This window comes from Lycium ferocissimum, chromosome 12 (genome assembly GCF_029784015.1).
Source record: "Lycium ferocissimum isolate CSIRO_LF1 chromosome 12, AGI_CSIRO_Lferr_CH_V1, whole genome shotgun sequence".
Lineage (NCBI taxonomy): Eukaryota > Viridiplantae > Streptophyta > Magnoliopsida > Solanales > Solanaceae > Lycium > Lycium ferocissimum.
In genome coordinates this window covers 14,631,155-14,642,507 of record NC_081353.1, presented here as the reverse complement: position 1 = coordinate 14,642,507, position 11,353 = coordinate 14,631,155, and the positions used below count along the sequence as shown (strand labels likewise).

The following is an 11,353-nucleotide window of genomic DNA, read 5'->3' as shown; positions in this document are numbered from 1 at the left end:
GAAAGTAGGAAGATACTGAAGAATAAAATTAAATATAAACAACTGAAACTGGAAAAATACTACAGCTTGCTCAATCTAGAACCACCAGAGAAACTTTGAAGTAATGATACAACTTGTAATTGGGAATGATGCTGTGAAAGTATCTCTCAATTACTGTCAACCTCAAAAGAAAATGAACAGTTACGATAAAGGTGAATGAGAAGCTATTTACCACGGTTTACAGACAGATTAACAATATAGCAGAACTTACAGGCAGTTTACAAGATATTGACACAGATCATCAAAAGTAGGAAGATACTGAAGGATAAATTAAACTATAAACAACTGGAACTGGAAAAATATTACAGCTTGCTCAATCTAGAACCACCAGAGAAACTTGAGGTAATGATACAACTTGTTAATTGGAAATGACGCTGTGAAAATATCTATCTATTACTGTCAACCTCAAAACAATATGAACAGTTATGATAAAGGTGAATGGGAAGCCATTGACCGCGGTTTACAGGCAATTTACAAGATATTGACAGAGATCATCAAAAGGAATACTATTCTGCACATTGTTTCCCTTTCACCTATCTGTTAAGAACACATCACTCATCAACAAAGACGTGTCTACACAGTTGTGTTGCTCTTTCGATATAAGTTTCCTCACCCAAAAAACTTTATACTGAGACCCTCAAAATCAGCTAACCCACTCCCCTCCACACCCAAACACAAACCAAAGGAAAAGGTCCATAATCTGTTTTCATACTTTGAACTGTTGAAAAGGCTTTTTATAAGTTTTTACTGATTATGTATTTTACTTCAGAAGATACCCTGTAGTTGTTGAATAGCTGAGCACTAAAGACTACATATTGAATCAGCAACATACCTGTACACGATATAAACCATCAAAAAGCTTTTCTCAGCTGCCAAGGAGAACTTTCTTTGGGTCAAGCTGGCCACTGCAATAACTTGAAGGAACAGCAGAAAGTTCCTGTCTTCCTTTCCACTCTTCACCAGGTTTCAAAGTGATAGATTTTTCCACTGCAGCAGCCTCAACACACAACATGTGCTTGTACTCTTCATCTCCAAAATCAGCCATGGCCTTTGCCTTCTTGTCCCAAGGGTTCCACACAACTGGGAAGGAGAAATTATAGAAACGAGTTACTTTCCATCACAAAATCAAAATTACTACCATCCACTGTTATTATTGATAGTAACTCCACCCATATATTCTACAAATATCGTGTTGCTACATGCCTGAACAATTTTTTCAAGATATATTGAAGAGTGGCATGGGAGGGGAACAAAATTCTAGAAGATGCTGTTATTCATATGAAGCCCAAAATAGTGATTCTATCACTAAGACTGGCATGGGTGAAAATGAGCTCCTAGATAATCAAATTTCCTAATCCATAAGCAGGACAAAAGAATGACTTTTCCCTTATTGCAACCAGGAAAAATGCAATCAGTAAACCAATTTACACTTTAGATAAACGAAACTCATTATCGGCAGGAAAGCTACAAAGATTGTCAATTACCTGCATCCGGCAACCCATCTTTACGAATAACAAATGTTCGTTTCTTTTCATGATCCAGGATCGCAATTTTTGTGGGGGTACTGAGATATATTTTATCCACCTAAAGAACATGGCACAACCATCACATGAGACAAATCATATGTGCTAAAGCAATGAAAGGATATATCAGCTGATAAGATGCTTACTTCAGACTCAAAAGTAATTGCATCACCTTGCTCAGTGAATCTCTCCTTATTCTCAAGATAATCAAGTGTCTCAAGGCCCTCAACACGGACTTCACTGTAAAAAGAGAAAAGGAGAAATGATATGCACAGTCCAAAGATCAACTCCGGGACAACATGTTTTCAGAAATGTTTTTATTCTTGTTGAAGTATGTGACCATCCTATTTAAAAACTTAAGCTATTTTAGAAAGCAACTTTTATTACTTAAAAATGTTCCCATCACGTGCGGGTTTCTTTTTATGAGTCAAGCACGCGGACATTCATTTTGATAATGGGTGACGGGGAGACTCGAACTTGGGACCTCTACCTGCTCCAATACCATGAGCAATGGACCTTGGGCCTAACTCAACCCCAAAAGCTAGCTCATGAGGTAAGGATTTCCCAAGACCATATAAGGAGACCTACCCATCCCACCACAACTGATATGGGACTTTCTAATAATTATTTAACTAGCAGGTCAATAAACTTGGAGCAGTAATCAGACTTCCTCTTCACTTTAACAAACTCAATGGACCTTCTCTAGTTCTAAAGTGCTTAAGACCTCCCCCATACTCCAAAGGATAGATAATTAATTAAATCAAAAATAATAAAATAAAGAGGAAAAGATGAGGATGAAGAAACAAGGCTATGAATTTTTGTTCTTTATTCTTAATGCTTACTGATTAAGAAAGAGGCTGTGATATAGCAAGAGACCAGATGGCAGCTGAGAGAAAAGAAGAGCAAGCGCATGTGAACGCTCTTCCTTTTTTTTTTTTTCCACCGAGCTCTATGCTCGTCAAGATAAGTAGGCTTATTCACGTAGTCGGAAAAAATATTACAATTTTTTTACATAAATAAAGAATTCCAAACATAAATCTCTACAAAGAGGCAACCAAATTGAGGTCTTCGAAAAGTTTATTAAGCCATAAAATTCTAGAAACAATGCTAAAACATATCTTAAAGTAATGATTAAGGAAGTATCCCTTTTACATCCTGAACCTCACATTGGGAATATCAGAAGAGCCTCAAAAGTCGGAACAACTTTCGTTGCGCTTATCTAGGAGGACCTACAAGTCTAGCAAGAAGCATCTAATAAACTGGCAAAAATGTTTTCCCTCAAACATGTTACATTCTAAAATGTTTTTGTGTAAGGCGAATATCAGATACTTCAGTGTTACTAAAGCTATTGATTCATAGCTTAAACAGATTGAGCAATCAAAACAAGGGGTGATTGCTTCATGGGTGATGTGAAGCGCTTCATAGAAGCGTGCATTCATACGTAAGTACAAAGTGATCCCGACAAGAAACAACTCTTCTTTGAGTCTCACTTTAAAAGGCGAAAGAGTAAATTTTACTCAAAACAAAGATGTAAAAATAAACAAAAAACAAGATTGAAAATGGACATATTGTTATTCAGTTATTAGGACTCCTCTGCACGTATACATCAATATTCCCTTTGTCATCCTTGTCTTCTTTCTCGAATTTGTAATGCCTCTTCTCTTTATTTTGTTTTCTACTTTAGCAATAACACTTTCTTTTTCTTCTAATATGCAAATCCTATTTTGTAGTCTGCAAATCCTTTTCGTCTATTTGGCTATGGTAATCTCCAATATTAAATGTTATCAAGTGGCCATCCTCTTCTTAAAATACATGTTACCTAAAATAAAATCATAAGCTAAATCGAAATTTGGAATACCGTTTCTTCCTTCATTCCTAGTACCATACCCCCATGCACTCGGTGGCCGTGATTATATTTAGTCGCGTGTTCATTCAGACCTCTACCAATAAAGATATGTTGGTAATTATGGAAAATTGTGCACTTCATCTGGAAGATCCATGCTTTCAGCTTCTTGCTTCTCCATTAAAGCCCAGTAATCTTGTCTTTTGTTGCACTTTCCACTTTTAGAAACACTAAAAGATGATACAAGAAAGGACAATATGCATTTTAAAAGATGACTTAAAGAATCTCTGAACGCACCAAATTAGTGATACAATGTGCTAATTTTCAACAAGCAAGGAAGCTCCTTTAAGTATGATTGTATTGTAAGTAAAGCATTGGTGGATCCAACGAGATGATGGCCATGTATGGTCTCTGTAAAGTTTGTTCCTAAGCTTCTAGTTTAACTCAACTCATCTTTCATGCTATGATAGAAGTTGGACTACATACGATTTTGTCCATTAGGGAAGAGAAACAAAATAACACTACAAAGAGAAGAAGATTTGGTCTTTATTAATTCCAACCTCATCTTTGTCAATGACAACTTATTCCATGTAAAAGTGGAGATTGTAAGATGCGGGATACTGTCTGGGACAAGTTTGACTCACTCGATAAACTGGCTATCCTTGAGATCGCTAACCTCTACTTGATGAGCCATCGGGTTGTATAATGTACTAATAGTGTCTATGAAATGTGATACTATGGAAAGAAGTAAAGCAGATATTGAGATCAAATCCAGCTTGTGTTTGTTTGGTGATATGAAACAATCGGATCGGATCAGAGGTGTATTGAGGGTAAAGCTACACCTGTAAATTTTCTGAAGTAAAGATGTTTAAGTCAGTTAGCTCTCTGCTGCAATTTGACATATGAATATATGGAAGAAAGTGCGATAGAATTCATTAGCTCGTTACAACAGTAATATGTTTCATATATGGGGGTTACCCTTTTTGTTAAGTCCTGCATTACCGTCGTGCTTCATTATATACAGAAATAAAATCCTTATTTACTTCAAAAATATAAAGACATGTACCGGAGACACTCACTCACATATTCTGTCCCCTTTGTCAATCCAATATAAGCGAAGGTGAAACAGAAAGATACCTAAAATTAGGAAGTCTACCCATTTCATATTACCATAGTTATTCGCAGCTGAATCTTTTCATTACCAAGCATGAGTTTTCTTGGGAATACAAAGGAAACGTTAGTTATCATCATGATATATCACTCATTTTAACTGCAATTAAGTTTGTGAACTTTCCAGAATTTGAAAGAGAACTTCCCTTTGGAGGAAACAAGTAGAAAACGATAAACTACATTGGTAACCATACCTGATATCTGAAACAGAAAAGTAGGTGTGATACGCAAATGTAAATGTGAAAGGCTTTCCATCAGTGTTGGTGTTTCTAATACGAGACGTCAACATCAAATCTCCAGCAGGACTCAAAGCGACCCGCAGCCGGAACTCAAAACTAAAAACGTTTATTGATCCATGTAAGGAGAAAGTAACAATAAAACCTAATAAAAGACTAATATGAATATTGACAGTATTCATGCATGCCTGTGAGGCCAGATCTTCAAGTCCTCCTCAGAGGGTTTCAAGATCAAGTCAACAAAAGCCCTTGAAGAAGTAGCTGCTGGAAATGGAGGCGGATCTTTGTCAATGCTCCAGAACCTGTTTCGGGCAAATCCATGCGCCTCAAGAGAGCCACGATTTGCGAACTGAACAGAAAACAGCTTATGTTTTACCAAAATGACCAGCTAGTAGAAAAACGATGAAGATGCTTCAAAATCAAATACCTGTGGGAAACATATAGGAATACCTCCACGAATTGCTTTTGGAGGCTTAAAAATGGCCTGCAAAGGTGTAGCCGGTCTTATTAAAGTGAAAAGCGCAAAAAAGCTCTAAGGTCAGCTCGGGCTTTAAGCGCAAAGCGCAGATAAAGTGTGGGCCTTAATGAAAAAAGGCGCAATGGTGAAAAAATATAAATATATATATGTTTAGTCCAAGACTAATAATAATAAGCATGAACAACAAATATATGGACAAAGAAATTGTAAAAAAATTATGATAAACTGAAATATCAATTATCTAGTGTCACCTCTTCAAGAGAGGCTCATTGTCAAGGAAAAGTATGTCTTAGAGCCTTTCTTGATGACACTGAAGCACAAATAAAGCAAGGCGAAGCGCTCAAGATGTTTTGAGCCTCGCTCGTGGCTTAATCGCCCTTTAAGCGCACCTTTGACAACACTAGCAGTGTTATCAAAAGCGAAAAGCACAAAAAAGCTCTACGGTTAGTTGGGGCTTTAAGCACAAAGCGCAAATAAAGCGTTGGCTTTCATGAAAAAAACGCAATGGAGAAAAAAAAAAAATATATATATATAGTCCTAGACTAATAATTATAAGCATGAATAACAAATATATGGAGAAAGAAATTGAACAAAAATTACAATAAAGTGAAATATTAATTGTTTAGCGTTGCCTCTTCAGGAAACGCTCATTGGCAAGGAAAAATATGTCTTAGAATCTTGATTAAACAAGGGATCAACATGTTTTACGCCTCGCTTGAGGGCTTAAGAGCGCGTTAAGCGAGCCTTTGACAACACAGGATATAAGAAAACAGGATTAGTGCGTGTATATAGATAGATACATATACATATATATATATATATATATATATATATATATATATATATATATATATATATATCACACAAATTGGCAAAGCCAGGAATATCACTAAGGGTGTTCAAGATCTAATATAGATGTATGAAAGTAATATTTGACCTATATCCAATATAATTTCCTACATGCTCCCTCCGTCCCATAATAAGTGTCACCTTAGCCAAAATCCCGCATATTAAGAAACCAATAATGCAATGTGAAGTTTACTAAATTACCCCTATATAATAAGAATAAATTACTTTTTCCTCTTGATTAGAGCATGCACAAGTAATAATCCGTTTGACATTGGGAATCCAACAATACCAAGTTACTATGTGGCTTTTCCAATCATCATTTAGATGTTACTTTAACTTGTCAGTTTTTGTCTAAGGGTAGAGTTGGAAAAAACTAGCCAATTTATGTCTTGGTTTCCTAAGGCGACACTTATTATGGGACAAAATTTTTTGGCTAAGGTGACTCTTATTATGGGACGGAGGGAGTATACAGTATGATTTTCCACGAAAGGTGTTCAATCGACCACCCTTGAACCTATGTGGCTCCGCCACTACACACATGTTTGTACATAAACATAAACACATGTATGAACAAGGACTATTCTCTGTGTGTGTGTGTGTTACGGTCCCCGATTACGGATCGAGTTAAGGGACGATGTAAGACAGAATCAGAGTTAACGCAGAGAGAATTAAGAGAAGATGATTTCTTTTTACGAACTATGATGCTAGTTCGTTAACAGAGAACCTGCGATTTCTTGAGCTTTAAGTACTCAAAAACTAGAATAATTTTTTGCCTAACTTCATTGAATAAACATATAGTTTAAATACAATACTAATAAGAGAACTACCCCTAATAACTAGGACATGTTTCCCTAACATTACTAGAATAAGAAAACTGTAGATAACTAATACAAAAGAAACTGTTGATAACTACTAAAAGAAATAATTACTGCAAAAAACTACTATTGTAAATTACCACTACTGTAAATAATTACTACTATAAATTATTACTACCGTAAATAATTACTACTGTAAACTATTGGGAGACCACCAAGGACTGCTAACTAAGAAACCAAAACCAAAATTTCAATCAAGCTACGCTTCTTGGTCATAAGTTGCAGCCATGAGCCAATGCACTCTAGGTAAATTGACCAAAACCCAATGCATATTCCACACCCAGACCGAAATTTGTGTTGGATTGGCACGGTCGCAGCAAGAGGTTTTGGAGGATCCGTGTAACATCGCAAAAAATAGGTAAGGAATTTTCCGGGACATAGACAATTGTTTATGTTCCGTAATCCGCAAACGTACATGCCCTATTTAAAATCTCTTGGCCCATTCAGAGGCAAAAGTACTTGTATAAACAGAATAAACTTGCTAATGTTTGCACTAAGGTTGAAGAAGCAGGGTCTCCAATTTTGAGAACCCTTTTCTCCTGCAGGTACTAACTACTAAGAGCCTGTTCGGATGGGCTTATAACTTATGGCTTATAAGCCAAAAGCCATAAGTTAGGAATCCTAACTTAGGGCTTTTGGCTTAATTTTGTTATTTTGGCTTAAAAACAAGCACTTTTTATCTTACCCAAACACTGCAACAGTGCTTAAAAGCTATTTTTGACTTAAAGGCACCTAAAATAAGCCAATCCAAACAGGCTCTAAGTATTGTTTTAGATCTCGGTAGTAATTTATCTTTTCAGCATGTTCAACCAACACAAGAACTAAATGTTTAAACACTCAACGAACCATCTGCTATTGATACCATATAACAAACAAGAAGATAGTCTGCCCAAGTTATAGGTCAAAATTGGTCAGCAAAGGGAGGAAACTCTTCAAGCTCACAATGGGAAGAGGATGAAAAATTTCAATGTAACAATACATTCCAGAAATTCTTAAAATAACATTTCCTTCGCCAACCAAAACCTTGCCTTAGGAATTGATCCATAAAAGTAGCAGTCAAAAGAAACTAACAGAAATTCATTTTTCTGACTAGCTGATTGAAAAGAACATTCCACCAAGAAGATAACAACGAAAAGTACCTTACTACTAACAAAGAGCAATTCCTCTCTGTGATCATTCTTCCAAGACGTCACCTGACCGCCATAGAGATACACCTACAAAGGAGGACACTTAAGAAGAGATGTTGATGACTAAACTAAATGCCAAAAGCATAAAAATAATGTAGAAGAAAATTATAATGACACGTCGAACACAAAAGACTTCGGAGAAACTTCAAAATTTTGCATCCTGTAAGCAAAAAAACAATACCAACACTCACATCCGGAAAAAAAAAAAAGAAACATAATGCTTGACATTCTCCCAAAAAGAAAACTTGATAGTGAGCAGTCATTCAAACAGAAGCCGTAGGTTTCTGTAGATCAAGTCAGTAGTAAGAAATGGAGGGGAAAATCAGGCAAAATATAGCGACACTATCGCAGCTTAATTTATATGCACAACTTCCCTGACTACTCTTCACAAACTATCGTGAGTCAGCTACTTTTATTTGGATAAGGTAAAGTTTAAGTTAGTGACAGCTACATATGTAAAAATGTGCTCGAGGAGCAAGATAGTTGTTTGATGAAATCGGGAATATCTCGGGTTACAGATCGGTTTCATTACACTCTCGCTCTCCTAGAGATTTGAGAGGTTTAATCCTTTCGCTTTCTATCTGAAAGTAGATCCAACAATGCTGGGGAAAAGAATTTTAATTTCAAGTCCCATCAAAGGTACATGGTTATTGCTGCCATTGTCATCCTCCAGACGCCAAGAACTGAATCAAATTGTTACGGATCCACTGAAGATTTTATCTCACACCAAATCACCATAACAAAACATGCATATACAAACTAACTCTGCAGCAATAAACCACATTAGCATTTCAATCAATGCTACACAGATTCAGATCGCTGAACCTAATGGCCCCATTCATACAAACATAAACAAAACTTGACATAAATCTAAAGATAAACCATTAAGTAAATAAAAAAGGACCCCCACAGAATCTACAGATAAACCAGCAAAATGCAAGAAATCATAAATTTTTGAAGAAAACCAGATTAGTAGGAGAAAGAAAAATTAAAGATCTGAGATAACGTCGTACCTCGGCAGAAGCGCCACGAATCTCCCGGAGAACAACCTTATCAAGGCCATTGATGCCTTTCGTCAATTCCACTAATGGTTTCTCACTAGCAGATGACGTCATCATCATACCACCCAACCCCTCTCGATCAATACAATATACCCCTTCTACCTTTATTTATTCTCTTCTATCTATTCACTTTCTTCTTTCTACTGTTTGCTTGTTTTATATTTACCCAATTTCTTTCCGTTTATATCACAAAAAACAAACTTTTTATCCTTCGAGTTCGACGGGGTGTGACTTTTGTGACGGTGGTGGGGCCACCTACCCTGACAATCTTCTTTTCTCTGATTTTTTACCAATTTACTTGTATGATTTTCAATTTGGTATAACAGCTGTAAAAATTATTTTCCTAAATGCCATACTTTTTAAAAAATCATACTTTAATATGACCATAATCATTTCAAATTTTAATTGGACATACAATTTCAAATTATGAACTAACACCTTATTATTAAGATAAATACCAAACATTTTGGAATATTGGAGTGTCGTAAATAGAAAAGTTTGAAAAACTACAAATTGTTAAAAATGATTATAATGATCAAAATTAATGGACAATTTCTAACTCTATAAGACATTGTAAGCATATATGATATTCAAAGTTTAACACTTGGATGCTTGAATGAGGATGTTGCGTTGGATGTACGGGCATACTAGGAGAGATAGGATCGGAAATGACGATATTGGGCCTCTATGGAGGATAATATGCGGGAAGCGAGATTGAGATGGGTCGACGCATGTGAAGAGGAGAGGCACCGATGCCTCCGTGCGGAGGTGTGAGAGGTTGGCTATCGATGGCATTAGGAGTGGTAAAGGTAGGTTGAAGAAGTATTGGGGTGAGGTGATTAGACAAGAAATGACGCAATTCTAGCTTACCGAGGACACGATCTGAGATAAGAGGTTGTGGAAGACAAGGATTAGAGTAGAAGGCTAATAGGTGTAGAGTGTAGTTCCGCTTATCCTTCCATACTAGTGGTCATAGTTTTATTCTTGTAGTTCCCTATCTTTCGATTATGTTACTATGTGTCTTGTACTTCGATATTCGTATTATTTTTGTTGTAGCTATTGCTCCTTTTCAGAATGCTTCGACATGCTTCTGATAGTATTTTGCCTTGATTTCTTTTTCCGCACAACTTTCATTTGCCATTACTTCTTTTTCCGAATTGCTTTCATTTACTTTTCCTTAAGCCGAGGGTCTACCAAAAACAACCTCTCCATCTCCCAAGGTAGGGTAAAATCTGCGTACACTCTACCCTCCATAGACCTCAATTGTGAAATTACACCGGATATGTTGTTGTAAAGTTTAATAATCGTTCTAAGCTAATAGGTTGATTTAGGGAAGTGGTAATAATATACATCTATTTGATTAACCTGTTGTGTGTTTGGGACTAGCCACCCATTGTATTGTGATTTGATTGTTCTATTGTGCCGGCTTGATGCCACGAGTTGTTGATAAATATTGGATTCTGTTATCGTCTTGATTACGATATGGTTGGCATACCCAGTGTTGGTATTTATGATTCAGATATATTATTGGCATACCCATGTCACGACCCAAACCGATGAGCCATGACGAGCGCCTGATCTCTAGTGACCAAACACCCCTATACTCGTATCTGGACAATACCGAACAACAAGGGCCCATACATAACTCAAACTGAACGTATACTGACTCATGAAAGAATGACATCGAAGTACTCGTACAATCCGTACATACACATGCTGAAAGAACAATGCGAGCTGACCACAGCCGCCACCTATATTGTACACAAAAGAAATAAAACCGGCAAGGCTACATCATCTATCAAATACGACAACCTCGCTTCAAGCGTACCTCTATTAGAATAAAGCCGTAGAAAGGACTCGGACAAAGGCCCCGTCATACCCATACATATACATGCATATACATGTCAAATAACATACCAAAATGGTCCAGCCTTGGACTGCGGGAGCGCACCAAGAATGTACCGAGGGGAAATCCTACTAAGCCGGGTTGTCCGTCCGTCTATCGACCCGACACGAACGAGCCCCCCGGAAAACACACGGAGGAGGTTAAAATTCCCGGGTTGTAAAATGGGAAAAATTGAAAACCAAAAAA

The 11,353-nt window shown here is 36.7% G+C and overlaps 1 protein-coding gene across 1 annotated transcript; it reads right to left on the bottom strand.

Moving 5' to 3' along the window:
* Positions 1–13: 13 nt before the first annotated feature.
* LOC132040498 (putative glucose-6-phosphate 1-epimerase) lies at positions 14–9,362 on the bottom strand. The gene is made up of 8 exons (XM_059431151.1): positions 9,214–9,362; positions 8,153–8,227; positions 5,239–5,295; positions 5,000–5,160; positions 4,770–4,910; positions 1,709–1,802; positions 1,524–1,623; positions 14–1,119 (listed from the first exon to the last, which is right to left on the bottom strand). The coding sequence occupies exons 1-8, from the start codon at positions 9,319–9,321 to the stop codon at positions 905–907; spliced, it is 951 nt and encodes a 316-aa protein (XP_059287134.1). The 5' UTR covers positions 9,322–9,362; the 3' UTR covers positions 14–904.
* Between the last annotated feature and the right edge of the window lie 1,991 nt (positions 9,363–11,353).

What these genes read in the sequence shown, in the direction of transcription:
- LOC132040498 (XM_059431151.1), bottom strand. Translation starts at nt 9,321, where the DNA reads ATGATGATGACGTCATCTGCTAGTGAGAAACCATTAGTGGAATTGACG. An exon ending in TTCCTATATGTTTCCCACAG is followed by an intron (nt 5,161 to 5,238) that starts GTATTTGATTTT and finishes TTTTCTGTTCAG; the next exon opens with TTCGCAAATCGTGGCTCTCT. An exon ending in TTGAAGATCTGGCCTCACAG is followed by an intron (nt 4,911 to 4,999) that starts GCATGCATGAAT and finishes AAACGTTTTTAG; the next exon opens with TTTTGAGTTCCGGCTGCGGG.